The sequence below is a fragment of the Thalassophryne amazonica genome, chromosome 11 (assembly GCF_902500255.1).
Source record: "Thalassophryne amazonica chromosome 11, fThaAma1.1, whole genome shotgun sequence".
NCBI classification, from domain to species: domain Eukaryota; kingdom Metazoa; phylum Chordata; class Actinopteri; order Batrachoidiformes; family Batrachoididae; genus Thalassophryne; species Thalassophryne amazonica.
Window position 1 is genome coordinate 10706318 of NC_047113.1, and position 20998 is coordinate 10727315.

A 20998-nucleotide genomic window follows, 5' to 3' on the forward strand; every position below is an offset into this window, starting at 1 on the left:
CACAGGAACGCCCATCAAGTGACACATGCCAACTGCTCGTCACTCTCAATTATTGCCAATCTGACTGCCGGGTCTTGCAATATTGTGTTGTGCCATGCTGTTAAAATAAAAACACAGGCCCTTATCTGGATGATTTTGCATTTATCATGGAAATCATGCTTGTTTATGTTGGGGGTTATTGTTTATTTGTTTGCTTGTTCAGCAGGGAAAACAAAATTTAGGCTTCAAACAGTTCATGTCTAGGGTGACCAGATCTTATTTTGTCTTATTTTCCAGTGGATCCACAGGAAAATAAGCCAGACTAACAAAATAAGCCTGGCTTATTTGGAATTCCTGTTTTATGGAACAGACCCCTGGTTGCCCTATGTTAGACTTGGTGAAATAAAGACAACTTACACAAATTAAAGAAAAAAAGATTAGTCGAGAAACAACAAATGCCTCCTATTTATAGGGCATGATAGGTCACTGAATGGTTAGATGAGCATGAAAAATGATGTGAATTAGATTTTCTGGCCTTCACAGTCAAAAAATCTCACCCCAGTTAAACAGCTATGAAAACACTTTTGATGGCCATGTGAGACAGCGCTCTCCACCACCAGCATCAATTCACCAAATGTCAGAATACCTTTTGAAAGAATTCCATCTGATCCCTCCAGGAGAGCTCCAGAGACTTGTAGAAACAAAGCCAACTGCACTGAAACTGTTCTTGCGGGCCACGGCAGCCTAGCACTGTGTGATGGTGCTTCCTTTCATTTGTCACTGAAGGCCATATCTGGACTCTCAGTTTCTGTGAAATGTGCCCAATAAACCATTCAACTCTTTGTGTGGCACACCAGCATGGTCTGTGAACTACCACAAATGTCCCTTCTCCAAAGGAAGAAGGGGATGTGGACAGCAGCATTTCCTTTTGATTAAAAATAACAAGCACAGAAACAGGATGTATCTTCGAGACCTGAAAATTGGCTTCTTTCAGATGTTTCACATTCAGCGTCGCTGTATTATTTTTGGCTACAAATATTAATTTTTACTTTTAATGACACGTGTTGACCTCATTATACTGTGGTGACCAAAAAGGTTGATCTTTACAAATATGTGCTGTCTGGAATATTTTCATTTAGCTAAAGAGCATAAAACACACAGTCAACGATGTGCAAACAAGATAGAAGAAATAGAGACTGACATCATGATCAGGCAACAGGACAAAACTATATTAAAAATTATTAAACTATATTAATCTTATGAGTTACTCAAGTGCCAACCTGTGGTGCTGAAACAAAAAAATCAACCAATGCATCAAAATATGCATTTCCTTGAGTGACCAATTTTTATATGCCACACCCTTTTAACCTATTTTATTTCATAAAGCTCAGAATAATTCGGGGTGTGGTCACTTTGAGTGACAGCTGGTGTACCAAGCCCAGATAGGCACGAGCAGTGGCTGCTGGCTCGGCTCATTTGAGATTAAATAAACTGCTGTGCAGCTAATTTTACTAACAGACCATCTAAGATGTGTCTACCTCCCACCCTCTTTCGTATTTTCTTTGTCCTTCTCCTGAAACATGTATTTAGAAATGCAACAGAGACTATCTACCAAAGGATCAGATTAGATGGGAAGCTCTTCAGTCTGTCTCTTTCAAAGATAAAATAGAGATCTGATAAACTGTGATTAGAGAGTTGTTGTTTGTTGATGATGCAGGAATTGTGACCCATGCCCAGCAAGATCTCCAATCCCTGATGAACCATTTTTCAAAGGCTTGTGATGATTTTCATCTCACAATCAGACTGAAGAGGACTAATGTCCTGGGAAAGACACAGCAGCATCACCATGGATTACCATCATCAACTAAGAACTAGCTACCCATAAGGTCATCTACATTGGTTCTACTGTCACCGATAAATCATTAGAGCCAGGAGGATTGGTAAAGCAGCTACAACTCTATCAGACCTCACCACTAGAGTGTAGGAAAATGCCTAATTGACCATCGAAACCAAAATGGCAGTATACAACACCTGAGTTGTTAGCATACTGTTGTATAGGAGCAATACATTCGCCCTATTGATGTATCCCATAATCCCTTGCGTGCCAGAGAGTCGCTGCAGTCAAATAACATATAGAGAATCCACATGATGACAATTGTAAATGAATATTATATGACAAAAATTGATTTTTTTTTATGCTTTTTGTCATGTTAATAAGAGACTGCTGCATGATACCCTGAAAACTTGCTAAAACAATTATAACAGTTTTTTTTTTTTTTTTGCCTCCTTGCTCTCGGCCGAGACGGTCGCATTTTTCTCTTCTCCCTCCTCCTTATCTTTCCTGCTTCTGTGGCGTGTTGTCTGTGAGGCTGCCAGCTTTGCTCTTCTGGAAACAGCAAAAATGGATATGTTAAAGTGGTCTCTGAATGCAATTGACACTATTTTTTCTACAAGACATTCTGGAGCGGAGGACCCGACCTGTCCTGCCGGGACACATGTGATGGGTTACATGATGGACAGTTGGAGGAAATGGCAGGTCATGTGCCTTTACACGCTGTCTGTGGAGGACGTCGAAGATGTGTATATATTTGGCATGGTGGTGACCGGGTTCATGCTGTGTGGAGCGGGCATAGCGCTGGTTTACCGGGAAAATTAAGAAAGTGGAAGCGGCAATAATTGGCCCGTCCAGGCTGCCCCACATGATTGATTCGATTGGAAGGGCAGTGTCAGCTCAGTCGGCGGGTGTTAACCGCGCACTGGAAACCATCTCTGGTAGGATCGCTGCACTGGAAAACCGCATTGATCGTCAGTAATGACCACATGTCCTCTCCTAATTCAGCTGTATTGGAAGCCACTCTGTCTCAGACTATGGAATCTTTCAGGCATCTGCTAATATGGATTTTCATTCGGCTTCCCAAACACAGCTGCACTTCAAGGCCGCTGTGATAAAAACCTCCTGGAGAAGAACAACGCTCATACCTCAACCCCCCCTGGTCTCCCCCCACCCTCAGCTTCTCCAGCTCTGATGTTGACTGTGGACAGTGGACTGTTCAGGGCTGGGCCCTTCCTCCCTCCAGAACGGACGAGCAAGGCCGTTGATGGTGCCTAAAGGCGACCTCCGGGTGTTCTGTCTGATAACTGGACTCTTACAAATCTCGGTCGTCGTCTCTCATCCTGTTGTTGTGTGTGATCATTGTTCATTGTGCTGATGGGTTTTTTCCTGCATTGCTGCTGCATGATTCAGTGCAGCAGCAATGAAGGGTTTTTTTCCCCAAGTCTTACTTTGTGTGTGCTTTTTATATGTGTTCATGTACCGGGCCGGCTTATGTGTGCTGTTTGTGTGTCGTTTGTCGTCATGAGGCCGGTCATGGTTTGCTCAGCCCTGCTGTTGACCTAAGGCAGGACATACATCTGGTGCTGGTCCCCAGCCTAAAGGTGACTTCTGCTCCTAACTGGCAATTAGGATGGGTTAAATGCAGTAAACACATTTCATTGTGCAGGGAACATGTTCCTTTGTGCATATGACAATAAAATTCTTTCGAATCCTTTTGAATCCTTTGAATAACAAATAATCTGTGTCTGCTACGTTTAATCTGCGTGGAATTTAATAAACGCAAACTGAATTTCAGATATATTATATATATTAGTCTGGAACAAAGAGGACAAACAGTGTTGTAAAGGACAATATTCAAGACGTTAAAGAGCAAACTTCACTTTCCCCCAGAATGACATGATCAGGAAGCGAGCGTAGCTCACAGCAGCTCCCATTGAAAATAACGGAGAGACAGACTGTGATTCTCACATGTTTACATAACACAAATGCAATAACAACATCTATAAACCCAGAGAATATATTCATGAGAGTTTTAGGCACAATGTAAAAATAGTTTTATGTTGCAATGTTAATGGTGTTGTCCGTGTGCAGCGGTTAAAGTGCAGCAAGATCAGAGCATCTCAGTGCAGTTCTCAATGTTACTAAGATCTCGCAGTGCGGTGACCTCTCCGAGGGTTTGCGGGATATGAAACATCAATAGGGCGAATGGACTGGGTATGCCAGGCGGGAAAGGGGACTTAACAAATTCCACCTTAGATGTGTCCGCCGTATTCTGTGCATATCCTAGCAGGGCAAAGCGACCAATACTGAAGTGTTGTCTTGTGCTGGTCTCCCAAGCATGTTTAGTCTTCTCAGACTTTGCACTCTTCGTTGTCTACGTCACATCTGCCACATGAAGGACTGTGGTATTCCCAAGGACACCCTCTACAGAGAACTGGCTTCTGGGCACAGAAACGATGGCTGCCCACAGCTGTGATTTAAGGATGTCTGCAAAAGAGACTTCAAAGTTGTTGATATTGACACGCGCATGTGGGAAGCCTACGCCTCGGACTGCAGGAAGTGGGGAAGCACTTTGAAGCAGCACCTCAGGACAGGTGAAGAGAAACTGAGGTCCGTCACAGCACTTGAAAGTGCACGCAGGAAAGAGTGCAAACAACCAAGAAAGAGCAGATACTAGACAAAAATGTAGCTTTTGCAGAAGGGACTGTCATTCCCTTATAGACTTTTTCAGCCACAACCGCCGATACATTACATAGGATTTAATCCCCACAGCCAAGCAACATGTTGCAAGTACTATTGCCTAAGTACATAAAAATATGTGTTAATCAAACATCCAAACCATGGTTACATACCCTTAGGTTTCTTGGTAACTTCAAGATAGATTGGTATGTTCATCCTACCCATCTCTCTTGCCCATATTCCCCCTTCATGGGTTGGCTGGGAGTCAGTCAAGTAACATTTCTGTCATTCCTAATCTCACTTCCTTTACATCTCTTAATTACAACGTAACATATGTGTCCCCTCATGCAGGTTTCTTAATTAATCTCTCGACTTATATCTGTGCCACAGCACAGTTGCGTGCAGAGGATATGATACACTTAATTTCAGAAACCATATGTGAAATGTGGAATTGAGCTAATATAATTGTACTCCCTGATGAAACTGCAAGAAAATGTCAAATTGTTTTTCTTAAATGTAACTGGCTCCATGTGGGGAAAAAAGCAATACAGTCCCTCATCTTCTCTTCCTACAACATCAGAAATCATTCTGAGACTGACATTTTTCAACACTACAGCAGTACATGTGTGTATTCACCTGCACGTATGTGCACGTGTCAGGAGCAAACTGAACTACACTCTGGATTCTGTTTGATGCCAGTCTCTCTCTCTTGTTCTGAAGTTGACATATCATCAGTCCAGGTTGCCGATGTGCGTCCCTGCGGTTGGCAGTGGGTCGACTGGGTATGTATAATGCCTTTAGGGAGGTGTCACAGTTGGATATGCCCCCTTCCAACTGCCAAACACATGCAATTGCACATCAAAGATAATATAGACAGGGGCACAGTTACTCACAAAATATCTCTCTTTCTTCTTCACTCCTTAATCTGCCGCCGCCTGTCACTCACGCAAATCGCACAGATCCACGTGTGTAGGCACACACACAAGCACACACGGAGTAAATTGACTTGTCAGCTTCAATCAGACCAGGAACAAAAGGATTCCTGCCAGTTTGAAGCTGACATCATTAATGAGTTTGAGGGGGTGGTGGGCGTGGGGGGTGGGGTTAGATCTCTGAAGACAAAGCGAGCGCAAGGTCGGCCCGACTTAAAATGCACTTTCATTCTGGCAGGGACGCTCACTTTTTGATTCCAGACCCTTTGTGCCAACTTATTTTTTTATGGGTGAGGAGTTCTAACTTTCATTATCACCAGGAACAGAGGGGCGTGTGACACTTTGTTGTGCTGATGGAGAAAAATGTGACATCCATAATGCATTTCCTATTAGAGGATGCCATGCATGGACACACCTGGCCACGTGTCAGACAGAGAGAGAGATGGACAGGAAGGAGAAGGAGAATAAATGGGGGTGCTCAGGGGGGAGATGGAGAAAAAAAAGCTTGCTACGTAAAGGATCCCAATGCAAGAGAAAAGTGTGAGTGAAAGAAGGAAGATATTCTGCAGGAAAAAGAAGAAAGATGGTATCTAGGTTGAAGGAGCCATGTGTGACATATGAAAGCCACACATAAACCTTCTCTCCTTGTGCACTGTAGCAGTAAAGCCGAATGCTTTGAACATTCAAATCCCTTCCGTTTGCAGCTCTGACTTCATCCGTCCTAATTTGCTTTTCTGTTTCCTCTCCTGTGTGCCCATCTGCCTCTCCTTTTTAACCACATTCATTCTGACCCTGGATAAAGATGGAGTCCCTCATCTCAAATGGTAATAACTTTGGTCCATATGCACGCAGCCGTCACGAATTGATTACTGCGTAATGCCACAAGCGCTTTCTCTCACCCGTTCTCTCGCTCCCCTCTTCCATGGCGCCGTTCTGCATGAGGCCAATTCTGCTGCTATTAAACAGGATCTGGTTGCTGTTTATTAACACCCTCGGGTACATCTCCAAACATAAACAACAGCACCCCAGCCCCTTTCCATGACCTTTCTTTCCCCAGCGTTACTTCCTCCTCTTTGTCAAACACTCAGCCTTCTCCTTCACCTCTTTTACCCTCATCTACTCATTCGCTTTTATTCACATTCTAATTATACCATTACATTACCATTTCTATTCTCATTAGCATTTTTTTGCTCCAACTCTCTCTTATTCTTCCCCTCTCTAATTCACTTTTTGCTTCGCTCGCTCTCTCTCCCTCTCTTTCTTTTCTCTGCCACTCTGAATACATTTCACCTTTTTTGAGCCACATAAACAGACAGTGCCCTTGGGGATGGGTTGGAGAGGTCTGACTTTGTTTGTGTGCACCTCTAACTAACTCTCCATCTGCGGGGAGCCCAGCCAAGCCCAGCAGTACAAGACAGATAGCTGGCACCATCCCAGACTCTTCTCCAGTCAGCCCCATATCTTCGCTCCTGCCTCTTGACTTTTCCTTCCTTCCAGGCTTCAGTCATCATGCAGAGGGAGCTAAGCTGCCCTCGGCAGCCAGGATGGTAGTGTGGATGTTCAACCCCTACACTTCTATGTTTTTTGAGCCTCAAACCAAAATCTGCCTCCATGTCCAATGGATATCCCAACCCTCCCAACCTGCATAGTGGGACTTATCACGGCTGTCAACACCAGGATCAACTTGTTTCACTAAATACATAACCAGTAGCAGATTTCTGACAATTTCTTTCATTAAAGAGACTTCAAAGGGAGGGAAAATTTTAATAATGGTACTACATTAATAACCAATGAGTGATCTATTTGACCCTGAGATAAACCCCGGTAAATGCTGGATTTCTTTACATTCCTCCTTGAGTAAAGTAAGTCCCTTCGGCTGCTCCCTTGTTTGCAGTCGGGGTCGCTACAGCAAATCTGAGGTGGATCTGCATGTTGAATTTGCCCATGTTTTAGGCCAGTGTCCCGACGAGATGACCTACCTGTCAAGAGGGAATCCACCGCGAAATTGCACACATGCGCAGTTTTCTCTACCCCGGACTTTAACACCTCCATCCGTTGAGTTTACCTACCTCTCTTTACCGCGCAACTGCGCATGCGCATCTCCCCGTCATCTAAAGATAATATTCTGCTTTAAAGACAGCGTGTGTGCATGCAAGTCTTTGCTTTTTTAAAATGAAAAGACACATTACTGTATTTTTAAGTAAAGAATGGGTTTTCTACTTTTCTTTGGTGGGTGAACGCAACTTGACAGATGAGGTGCACATGTGCAGTTGCGCAGTAGAGCTCATCTCAAAGGGACACAGTCACCGGTTGAGATGAGCTCCACTGCCGAAGAAAACAATTTCAATTCAGTTCAATTTAATCAGCTTATAAAGTGCCAAATCACAACAAAAGCTGTCTCAAGGCGCCTCACACAAAACAGTTCAACATAAAAATTAAAATAAATAAATAAAAAAATAAAAAAAATTCAAGTACATAATTAAAAACAGAAGTAAAAGAATAAAACAGATAAAAAAAAAAAAACTTCATAAAAAAGAGAAAAAAATAGGTTTTAAGTCTTGACTTAAAAATGTCCACACACTCCGACTGCCTCGCAGGAATATCGTTCCATAGAGCAGGTGCACGATTAAAAAAAAGCTCTTTGACCCGCTGACTTCTTCTTCACCCTGGGAACACAGAGAAGTCCCGCATCCTGCGACCGCAAAGCCCGGGCCGGGAGATAGGGTTCCACCAGATCTCACCAGATAAGACGGCGCCAATCCACGAAGAACCTTATAAGTCAATAATAAAACCTTAAAATCTGCTCTCACAGAGACAGGGAGCCAGTGAAAGACGCCAAAATGGGTGTGATATGTTCAGACCTTCTGCTTCGTGTCAAAAGTCTGGCAGCAGCATTCTGAACCAGCTGAAGACCCCTAATGCTGGACTGCGGTAACCCTGAAAATAGAACATTACAATAATCTAATCTAGAAGAAACAAAAGCATGAATCAGGGTCTTAGCATCAGCCATAGACAGGATGGGATGGATCCTCACTATATTTCGCAGATGGAAGAAAACCCACGTACGTTTTGTCTTTACATAAAAATACAGTAATAACTGTCTTTTCGATTTCAACAAAGTAAAGACTTGCATGTACACGCTGTCTTTAAAGCAGAATATTGGCATTAGATGACGGAGAACTCAAATTGACCCACATAACTGTCGATTTGCACTACGGGGATTTCAATTTGATAGAGCACCTCATTTCAACAAAACACCAGATGCCCTTCCTGACACAAATCCACTTTACATGGAGAAATGTAGCAGAGGTGGGGTTTGAACCAGGAACCTTCCACACTAAAACCAACCACACTAACCACTTGGCCACCACTCATGCACATTCCTCCTTGCAAAACAAGCAATATAGATGCTGTTGCATTTACAGTCCTTGGACTGACTGTAGTCTGTAACCCTACAATGCCTGACCCAAGAAATGTATGTATCAAAAATGATATGTTCGCCATTATAGAGTTAAATATGAAATTGATAAACAGTGCAATCTGAGTTCATTCACCTGTTTTAACATGTTTTACACCCAAATCAACTGAACAATGTGAAGCATTTGTTTCAAATCTTTTGAAGATCTATTAACTGGATTTAGTACAGCTCCTACCTTTAGATGTGGAATATTCAAAACAAGTTTTAAATAATATGGAGCAGTGTTTCAAATTACACATTACAATAGCTGTGAAATATTTTGGCACTATCCCCAGTCATACATTCTATCTGTTCTTTAACTCCAGTGTAAGTATCTGTGATGCAACCCCAAATCAGAAAAAGCTGAGACAGTATGATATACACCTCCCCGTCCCCCGTTGAATTTATTTATTTATTGTTTTTGATAATATACATTCAATCCTGCATTTAAGGTCTTCAACACATTCTAAAAAAGTTGGGACTTCAAGGAATGCAGAGCTTTGTAATGTTGGCTTTCATTCTCATTTAATTAAATGATGTTTTGTCCCATCCTTCCTGCAAACAACAGTACAGGGTCGTTGTAACTTTTTTGTTTGACATGGTACCATCTTCTTTCACAGCCATGCCTTTGTGATGTATGAAGAATGTGGTTTTACATTGAAAAATGCATGTCCCTGGAAGAGATGTCATCTTTGAAGGCAGCATATGCCACTGTAAAATCTCACTGGACTTTTCTACATTAATGCTGCTATCACAGGCATGTAGCTATCCTTACTAAAAATAACAGAGACAAGCCATGAATGACAGACCCTGGGTTTTGGAGATCTTGCTGATGACAGTCTGGATGGTCTGATTTTTCCTTGGTCTCAAGCATACGGTTTCCATTTTATTTGCTCATTTGCACATTTTTATTTTCAATTTTTTTATTGTTAAATATTTAGTGTTTTTCATACATGCTTGTATGGAGAGATTACAGTTCAAACGTGAGGCAAATTCCTTGCATTCTTTTTTAAGGTACTTGGTGAATAAAGGCTATTTTGATTCTGATTCTGATTTGTGTGACTAAAACACACATTTCAACTGTGTGATGGGCCTATGCAGGTGCCTCTGAGCCTACAGAAGTCAAAGCTACTTCTGGACAAGGTTAATTTAAGGCTTCCTATTTGCACAGTAAAGTTTTAAGTGTAAACTGTGAATGTAACTCCATATTGTAGTACTTGACTAAGGAGTCCCAAAGTGTCCCCTTGCCATGTGTTTATATCAGGTATTGATGAATGACAGTTCATGATGCAGTGCTGTCTGAGAGATCAAATCCAAATGACCCCCTGTGAGCAAGCACTTGGCGACAGTGGGAAGGAAAAACTCCCTTTTAACAGGAAGAAACCTCCAGCAGAACCAGGCTCAGGGAGGGGCAGTCTTCTGCTGGGACTGGTTGGGGCTGAGGGAGAGAACCAGGAAAAAGACATGCAGTGGAGGGGAGCAGAGATCAATCACTAATGATTAAATGCAGAGTGGTGCATACAGAGCAAAAAGAGAAAGAAACACTCAGTGCATCATGGGAACCCCCCAGCAGTCTAAGTCTATAGCAGCAAAACTAAGGGATGGTTCAGGGTCACCTGATCCAGCCTAACTATAAGCTTTAGCAAAAAGGAAAGTTTTAAGCCTAATCTTAAAAGTAGAGAGGGTGTCTGTCTCCCTGATCTGAATTGGGAGCTGGTTCCACAGGAGAGGAGCCTGAAAGCTGAAGGCTCTGCCTCCCGTTCTACTCTTAAAAACCCTAGGAACTACAAGTAAGCCTGCAGTCTGACAGCAAAGCGCTCTATTGGGGTGATATGGTACTATGAGGTCCCTAAGATAAGATGGGACCTGATAAGTAAAAAGAAGAATTTTAAATTCTATTCTAGAATTAACAGGAAGCCAATGAAGAGAGGCCAATATGGGCATCTATAGATCAGAGATCATGGGTCTTTAGCTTACGCTCTTGCACTCTACACACTGAAATTCCTCAAGACTCCTTGAATCATTAATGATATTATGCACTCTGGAGGGAGAAATATGTAAATCCCTTTCAATCATTCTTTGAGGAACTTGATTTGCATGATTGCAGTCATTTACTCATGCATTTGCTGATAAACTGGAGAGTCTCTGCACATCTTTGTTCATCAAAGACACTTTTGTACCAAATCACGATAACAAACACCTGTTAATATCACCCATTTGTAGTAATGTCATTATTGATTGATTGATTGATTGATTGATTGATTGATTGATTGATTGATTCCAACCTCATTACAAGCTCTAAACTGGCCCTGTCCCCGTTTTTTTTTTTTTTTTTTTTTTGGAATGTGATGCAGGCTTGAAATGTAAAAAAAGTGAATGTATCAAAGTAACTTTAAGAATGACTGCCTTTTTTATTTTCCATACCATCCCAACTTTTTCTATTTTGGGAATGTCTTAACTAATCGGCTATTTCCCTGTGGCAGCAAACACAGTTTGACAGTAAACCAAAAAGCTCTCAAACCTGTGTGTTTTGCTTTCAGTGTAGAATACAAGACAACATTTTAGCAGGTGATGAAAAGGAAAATAATTTTGTTCTCATTGAACGACTTTATGCTTTTCAGTGTGACTCAAAACTGGAAATTATATCTGAATGGCAGTCACACTAAACACAACCAAAAATGGTGTTTTTCCATCTGTAAAGGCTGCTTCAGTGAACATTTTTCACCGTTTCTGAAAGAAAATGTTATAGTTTTTGCCCCAGACACACTGCTTTGATGTTAATATTCAGTTCTGACCAGATTTTGTTTTGCAAAGGTTTTAGGCACCCGAGTATTTTCTAAAAAAGAAACTCTAAATTGACATTGCTCCTCAAACAAAAAAAGCCAATGCAAGATATTTTGGTATATCACTCTCAAAATTATGAATCTCAAAGACAAGACACAGAGAATACATTACCACAACATGTCTGACACAGCCATGCCTTTGTGATGTGTGCAGAATGTGGTTTTGCATTGCCTCATTGAAAAATTCATGGATTTCCCTGGAAAAGATGTAGCCTTTGAAGGCAGCATATGTCGCTCTAAAATTTCAATGTACTTTTATGCATTAATGCTGCCATCACAGAAGTGTCAGCTACTTTTGCCAGAAAGCATGGACATAACCCCATACCTTGACAGATGCCGGCTTTTGGACATCTTGATGATAACAGTCTGGATGGTCCTTTTTGTCCTTGATCTGAAGCACACAGTGTCCATTTCTTTTAAACAAATATCTGGAATACTGATTCATCTGAGCACAATACACATTTCAACTGTGTGATGGGCCAACCCAGATGCCCCTGAGCCTAGAGAAATCAAAGCCACTTCTGGACAAGGTTAACTTAAAGCTTCTATTTTTGTACAGTAAAGTTTTAAGTACAAACTGTGAATGTAACTCCATATTGTAGTAGTGCTTGACAAAGGAGTCCCAAATTAATCCCTTGTTCATGTGCTTATATCAGGTATTGATGAATGACAGTTCATGATGCAATGCTGTCTGAGAGATCACAGATCATAGGTCTTCAGCTTGCACTTTTGTTCTATATGCAATAAAATTCCTCACAATTCCTTGAATCATTTTTGATATTATGCACTGCAGAGGTAGAAATATATAATTCCCTTCCAATCTTTCTTTGGGGAACTTATTTTTCAACATTTCAGTAATTTACTCATGCATTTGTTGACAAACTAGAGAGTCTCTGCCCATCTTTGCTCATCAAAGACTCTTGGCTTTTGTACCAAATCATGATTACAATCACCCATTCATGATAATGCCACTATTAATTAATTAATGTATTTGTAACCTCATTACAAGCTGTAAGTTGTCCTTGTAAAGAATGTGTTTCTGGCTTGAAATTCAGGAATGGCTGTATACTAACAAATTAATTTGACCACATAACACGAAGTATCTTGGGTTCTTACAGTCTGCAATGAAACAGAAATCAAAGTGAATGTTCAAATAACTGTTTTTTTTCCCATACTATTCCAACTCTTTCTGTTTTGGGATTGTATTAACTCCACCTTTCATATTTTGTAGTGCGACTGATTTGCTAGTGCCGGCTAACAAATCTTGAGAACCCTCATTTTTGTGAAATGGCAGATCACACATATTAGTAATGACACGACAAGGCCAGAGAGCAGGAATTCCCATTGACCAAGAAGCAGAATGTAAAATTGGAAATAGATGAAAATTGGAAATAGTGATGACATAATGCAATCTGCAACCTCACCACTGGATGGCACTACATCCTACACTCTACAGCTTTACACTTGCAGAGTTGAGTCAGCACCAATATGATCATCTCTGAGAAACATCTGCTGCACTTTTACATCAAGAGTGTTAAAATAAAACAATGAGTTTTCAAATATTTGATATCTAGCATTTTAACACTTTAGTTTAATGTGTGTGTCATGACATATGGTGAAATGACACACAAATGCAGCAACACCCTGCCTTCAGTTCATGGAAATGAACCATCAAAGCTGTGCTACATTATCTGCCACAAGGCGCACTGGCTATTTCACACACTCTTACAGATAATTCTCCTTGGACAGTAGAAGAGAGGAATTTGACTCACCATTGTCAGGCTCAGACTTCCTGTCATGCTCAGTATCGGTGAGAGAGAGGGCGGAGTTAGCACGGCTTGTGAGGCAGGAGCTCTGCTCAGACTTGAGGCCGCGCATCCACATATTCTGCAGGCCGTGAGCAGGGGAGGGGTCCGCCTCTGGCTCTGTGTCCACATCTGAGCCCACAGTCAGGGAGTAGCCACGGCCATGCACGTGGGCAGCCGGTCCAGAGCACAATGCTTCCTCCTCCTCCTCCTGATGCTGTTGCTGCTGCTGTTGCTGCTGTTGGTGGATGTGATAGTCTGGACTTCTCAGCTGTCCAGCCTTGCAGAATTCCAAATCTGGAGGTGGGCAAAGGAGGAGATATGCAGATTTATATTAAGTAAATAAACAATCATGCATGGATAGATTCTCTAATACTGGCATCTGTTCTATTTGCATCAGCAACTAAGCTGTGCAGGTGTTTGTTAGAGATGTGAATTTACAAGCTAAACACCAAGCAGCTCCCAGATTATGTCAAGAGACAGGGTGTTATTTGTGCAAGCATTTATTAAAGGTTTTGCAGCAGAATTCCATCTGAAAATGCCATGCTGGATCGCTCTTAACCACACATATGCAGCGAAGCTACATATATCCTGCTCAGACGGTCTGATGTGTATTATTGAGCTTGAGATGTATTGAACTGCTGCTCAAACAGAGCCCTGATCTCATCTTTATTCTCCTTGGTGGGGTGAAGAGATCAGATAAAGATCAAACCTTATTAATATTGATTCAGACTGAGGTAAAAATTGAGCCTCATATGCTTTCAAGAATTCAAACGCCCTCCAATCCCAAGCATCAGCCTGCTATCTCAGGACATCAGATATACTGCGTTAGTCCTCTGGTTACACTTGAATTCAATTCCATTCAATTGAGCTTGACTTTTTTTTCCCCATACAGGCAGTTGATTAAATTTTCTTTGCCACCTGTGTTCTCTCTTTAAAATCTATAAGTGGAAGTGATGGAACTGATGTAATTTTAAAGAATCAAGGCAGATACCGGAGGATATACAGGTGTAGGTCGGAACCGTATACAATATAAGGATGTCAACTCCCGAGGATTTAAGAAAGAAAAGAGTTTGTCTCCTCGCTTAGCCTGGTAAATACATGTGCTATGTCAGGTCCTATGAAGACAAGCCCCAGTGTTTCAGCACAGACCTCAGTCCTGTTGACCACTTCATTGACCACCAATGTGTCCCGCTGTGCCAACTTGATGGGGTCAAGACCAACTGTGGTTCACTCACTGTTCTGGAATTAAACTGCCATATGATTGGTCACCACCACCAGCCACTGCTTAGCTCAAATTGGCTGCAAGAGGGCAATTCTGGAGCAAATAGGCTATTTCCCTGTGGCAGCAAACACAGATCGACAGTAAACCGAAAAGCTCTCAAACCCATGTGTTTTGAATTTAATTTAAAATACAACACAGCATTTTAGCAGATGACAAAAGGAGAAATAATTTTGTTTTTGTTGAAAGACTTTACGCTTTCCAGCTTGACTCACAACTGGCAATCATTTCTGAATGCCAATCACACTGAAGACAACCAAAAATGGACTTTTTCCATCTGTTTTCACTTAACTTTTGTTAGTATTTCTGCAAGAAAATATAATATTTGCCCCAGACACACTGCTTTGATGTTTTTATGCAAGTTATGAGCAGATTTTGTTTTCGCAAAAAGTTTTAGGGACCCTAGTACAAGGTCTGTTAGAAATGTATCGGACCTTTTTATTTTTTTCAAAAACCTGATGGATTTGAATCACGTGTGCTTGCATGAGCCAACCTTGAACCTTCGTGCACATGCGTGAACTTTTTCACGCCTGTCGATTGCATCATTTCCTGGTAAGCAGCCTTTGTGTGAGGTGTGTGTCAAGCACTCGGCATTTTTTCATTCCAAGGAAAAAGGTGGCTTTCTGTGATGATCCTATGGGCATCACACAGATTAAGGAGCGGTACAACCGGTTTAAAGACGTCTGCACAATGGTGGAGAGCGAGCCACGCTCCGGTCGGCTATCAACATGCTGAAATGACCAGATCATTTCCAAAGTGAACACTATGGTGATGCGGGACCGTCGTGTGACTGTCCGAGAAATTGCGGAAGAGGTGGACATCAGCACTTTTTCGGTACATTCCACTGTGAAAGAAGATTTTGCCATGAAAAGAGTGGCGGCAAAATTCTTTCCTGAAGCTTCTGACGGCAGAGTAAAAGAGCCTTCGTGTTGAAGTCTCACAGGACATGCTGTGACATGCCCACCTCTTCCACAATTTCTCGGATAGTCACACGACTGAAAAGTCACTGAAAGCCATCTGAATCATCCGAATGGTTTCCACCTGGCTGGCGCCCAGTTTCTGGCAAAATTTGATGCGGCGCTGCTCCAGTCGTTCCGTCTTTTTCCTTGGAATGAAAAAACGCCAAGCGCACGACACACACCTCACACAAAGGCTGCTTACTAGAAAATAATGCAATCACAGGTGTGGAAAAGTTCACGCATGCGCACAAAGGTTCAAGGTTGGCTCATGCAAGCACACGTGATTCAAATCCATCAGGTTTTTGAAAAAAATAAAAAGGTCCGATACTTTTCTAAAAGACCTCGTATTTTGAAAAAAACAGGAAATCTAAATTGATTTGCTCCTCCATCAAAAACATTTTTTAAATATGTATATCACTCACAAAATTATGACTCTCAAAGACAAGACACTCAGAGAATGTAGTACCTCAACATGTCTGACACTGCGTCATGCAAATTAATGCTTTTAATTTGCATGAAATATTTAATTTTATATATTATTCCGTGTCCTCTTTACATGTGACTGATCTGCCTAAAATTGAACCATTTTATCCTTGACAAATAAACAACCCTTCCACCGGGTTTAATCCATACTGGCCCCCAAACCATTTGAATTAAACAATAATGGCCTTGGCTTTAACCTTTTGTGGTCACCTAAGGTCAAAGGTCTTCTGACCAATAGAAATGTGATATATGTAATACAACCCCTGGCAAAAATTATGGAATCACCGGCCTCAGAGGATGTTCATTCAGTTGTTTAATTTTGTAGAAAAAAAGCAGATCACAGACATGACACAAAACTAAAGTCATTTCAAATGGCAACTTTCTGGCTTTAAGAAACACTATAAGAAATCAAGAAAAAAAGATTGTGGCAGTCAGTAACGGTTACTTTTTTAGACCAAGCAGAGGAAAAAAAATATGGAATCACTCAATTCTGAGGAAAAAATTATGGAATCACCCTGTAAATTTTCATCCCCCAAATTAACACCTGCATCAAATCAGATCTGCTCATTGACATTGACCCTATGCCATGACAATGACCCTATGTGTCTTTTTGCAAGGAATGTTTTTGCAGTTTTTGCTCTATGGCAAGATGCATTAACATCTTGAAAAATGATTTCATCATCCCCAAACATCCTTTCAATTGTCCAAAATATCAACATAAACTTGTGCATTTATTGATGATGTAATGACAGCCATCTCCCCAGTGCCTTTACCTGACATGCAGCCCCATATCATCAATGATTGTGGAAATTTACATGTTCTCTTCAGGCAGTCATCTTTATAAATATCATTGGAAAGGCACCAAACAAAAGTTCCAGCATCATCACCTTGCCCAATGCAGATTCGAGATTCATCACTGAATATGACTTTCATCCAGTCATCCACAGTCCACAATTGCTTTTCCTTAGCCCATTGTAATCTTGTTTTTTTCTGTTTAGGTGTTAATGATGCCTTTCGTTTAGCTTTTCTGTATGTAAATCCCATTTCCTTTAGGCGGTTTCTTACAGTTTGGTCACAGACGTTGACTCCAGTTTCCTCCCATTCGTTCCTCATTTGTTTTGTTGTGCATTTTCAATTTTTGAGACATATTGCTTTAAGTTTTCTGTCTTGACGCTTTGATGTCTTCCTTGGTCTACCTGTATGTTTGCCTTTAACAACCTTCCCATGTTGTTTGTATTTGGTCCAGAGTTTAGACACAGTTGACTGTGAACAACCAACATCTTTTGCAACATTGCGTGATGATTTACTCTCTTTTAAGAGTTTGATAATCCTCTCCTTTGTTTCAATTGACATCTCTCGTGTTGGAGCCATGATTCATGTCACTCCACTTGGTGCAACAGCTCTCCAAGGTGTGTTCACTCCTTTTTAGATGCAGACTAACGAGCAGATCTGGTATGATGCAGGTGTTAGTTTTGGGGATGAAAATTTACAGGGTGATTCCATAATTTTTTCCTCAGAACTGAGTGATTCCATATTTTTTTTCCTCTGCTTGGTCTAAAAAAGTAACCATTACTGACTGCCACAATCTTTTTTTCTTGATTTCTTATAGTGTTTCTTAAAGCCAGAAAGTTGCCATTTGAAATGACTTTAGTTTTGTGTCATGTCTGTGATCTGCTTTTTTTCTACAAAATTAAACAACTGAATGAACATCCTCCGAGGCCAGTGATTCCATAATTTTTGCCAGGGGTTGTATTAGTGTTTAATAGTAACAATCATTGTATCTGTAATCAGTCCCTCAGAATAGGTATTCTAAATATCTCCGATATATAATATTGGGCCTCGCCCTGTGACCTTGACTTTTAAATACTTTTCTCCAAATCAAATCACTTTGTCCCTAGCTACACCTCAGTTATTCCATCAAGTCTGGCTGAAACTGGATCAAAACTCTTTCAGTTATTTTCTTCATATGTACATGGACATATGGGCACATTAGGGTCTAAAACAATGCCTCCCCACATACACTGTGGTCTTACTGTTTCTGTCTGTTTATCTATCATTTTTTATTATTATTCATTTTCTCAACCTTGTTAGTCCTGTTAAGTGTCAATGGGGACTGTAGCCTATCCCAGTGGTCACTACGTGAACAATGGGGTACATCTTGACCAGGCCAGCAGTGTTTCTTACACATTTTCTTATGAATTGCACGGGGCATCTCAACGACATTATGCAGTCTTATCACTAACAACAATTATGTACTTTTAAAGGTACTTTTAAACATCAGACAACAGCTTTTCATTATTTTAAAAAGTTTGAGGCGTATTCAATGTGCTTTAAAATCTTTCCATCATTCAGTATATGAAAAGCCAAACACCCCTAAATTCTCTTACATGCATTTCAAAGTGGATAATTTCACATAATATTATTACTTTAGGCATTCACTGACAAAAGGTTCCAACAAAGGGTTCAAAGAAAATACATAAATTCTTAAAGAAATGATCATTGAATTATACATATGCTGAACATGGATCTCCTATTATAGGTGATTTATTTAAATTGCCTCCATGAAATGACTGTGGGCCATGGCAGAACAGCGTAAAACTGAAGATATTCTAATAGTATGCAGAGCTCTAAAAAAAGGAACAGAATAAAGGATGGGAGGACAGGACAAGATGTGGAGGATAAGGGTAAAAAAGAATATGTGAGGAACAGGGGGTGAGGTATTAAGAAGTGAAATGGCTGATTTTTGTCAGAACACCATAATCCATTAAAAACGTCACTGGAGGCAATGTCCCCCCTTAACAGTTGGTTACTTAGGTAGGGTATACTATATATAACTCTGCTGCCCAAAGACGAGCAGATGTGCCTTTCAGAACAGGCTGCCATTGACATTTCTAAGGCTGCTTTGGGGGTCTTGTGCACCTCACCATATGACACTGATGTTGGGGGATGCTGTTTGTTGCAAAAAACAGAAAGGTTGAGCAATTGTTGAAAAACCCAAGTGGTCCTTGACGTGACAATGTTCCAGAAAACCTCAACACAACATGATGATGATTAATGGCTATTGACAGTTCATGTAGTTATACAATGTGACAAAATCCGTAGCAGCTGGCATTCAAAGCTCAAAACCCCAAGAGAGGTTTGTGTACCTGTTACGAATGGCTAATAGTCTCGTTAGCATGGTGGGTAGGTTTGGCGGATAGTAGAACATGACAGTGCACCGAGTATTGATCACCCTACACAACAGCATGCCCCTGATGAGGTACAACTTCTATCTTAACACCACACATGACCTGCATAAAGGCCATCCATCACGGCACACGCCGGCCCATTTCTCCTCCTGTCACCAGCAGGGGAGAATTTTCCAGTGTGTATGTGTCAAAGTGTGTCTGTATGTCTGCCGACATGACTGTATCTCCGAGTGTGAATGTAATGAAGGGAGGTGTTCCACCCCAGGTGAGGCCAGAGAGGCTTGGGGTTGACCTAGTTTAGCTGTGGGAGAGAAATATCACCTCTGCTGAGAAGAGGTAATTGGCTGCCTCCAACTGTCCTTCTAGCTCATTGTAGACTGTAATAGGGAATTCACACAGGGCCTTTTAAGGACCTCTCTGAGTGAATGTGAGTGGATGTGTGTGTGTCTATATGTGTTTTTGTGTGCCTTTACACATTTGTGTCAAACTTCCTGGCCAGTTGTGCATGGATATACAGGTTCACTTTTAAGCCCCGTTCCCACATGCACAAGTTTGGCCAAGACTGTAAATGAACACACGTCACAGTTGTCATGGTCAATCTTCACCGTGTCCAACCAACTTCTCCAGCAAGACTTCTCAAAAACAACTCCAGTACCTTATTATAATGTAGAAGGCAATTTGTCAATTTATCCAAGAACCATCATGAATTATGAAGCCTCTATCGTGGTACAATCCTGTCTAAAAATGTTTAGTATTGCCTTCAAGATGGAGGCAACCTGCAGGATGACAGCAAGAGGATTTATACATGTTCAATGACAGTTAACAAGTTTTAAACACTTCTAAAACTATCATTGTGGCATCTTATACCTTCAGGACTTCAAGAGTGTTCAGTTCTCACCAAGAACTGCCATGATTTATTGGTTCTGGTGTGCAATCCAGGATGTAAGGTGGTTCTGTGGTGTTGTGGATGCAGCGAAGACCAGCACCCATGCATGCTCCCAGACCTGACTTGATTTATAGTGTCATGGTCAAAAATCATATGTCTGGAAACACGCCTTCATCAAGAGTGTCTCAGACTCACCAAGACTACCCTGAGGATCTGTCATGATAAGCTAGCTGTGGTGTTGTGGTCAAAAGTGGTGACAGTGGGAATGGGACTATAATGAAGCACAGGCTGTATGCCTGCACCCTGTGTCACACCTGGCTGGGGTTGGCTGTAGTTACTCTGCCTCTCCCGATGTGAACCAAGAGTGAGACGCAGCTCGTGTGTGTAGTCAGGCAGGGTTTCACGTGAGGTGTAAGAGCGGTGGTGGGCGCGGCCATCCTCGCTTTCATCAGATGAGCTGGTGTAGGACATCTCCATTTCATGGCGCCCCTTAGACAATGGTTGGTAGGGTTTACTGTCCATCTCCTCCATGGCTTGCAGGCCTCCACTTAGTCACTCAGCGCAGCCACGGCACACAGCACTGGAGGTGGGCAAGGTGAGAGATATGGAGGGGAAATTCCGAGGAGAGAGGGAGTGAAGGCAGGAGGAAAGGACAGCAGGGAGGAAGAAAG

At 41.5% G+C, this 20998-nt stretch overlaps 1 protein-coding gene across 1 annotated transcript in view; it reads right to left on the reverse strand.

Moving 5' to 3' along the window:
* The window catches only part of tenm1 (teneurin transmembrane protein 1), a 728712-nt gene that overhangs the window by 609380 nt on the left and 98334 nt on the right, over nucleotides 1-20998 (reverse strand). Inside the window, 2 exon segments of the mRNA XM_034181415.1 lie at nucleotides 13497-13826; nucleotides 20642-20907. Of these exon segments, the coding sequence (XP_034037306.1) occupies nucleotides 13497-13826; nucleotides 20642-20858 (547 nt within the window). The 5' untranslated portion in view covers nucleotides 20859-20907.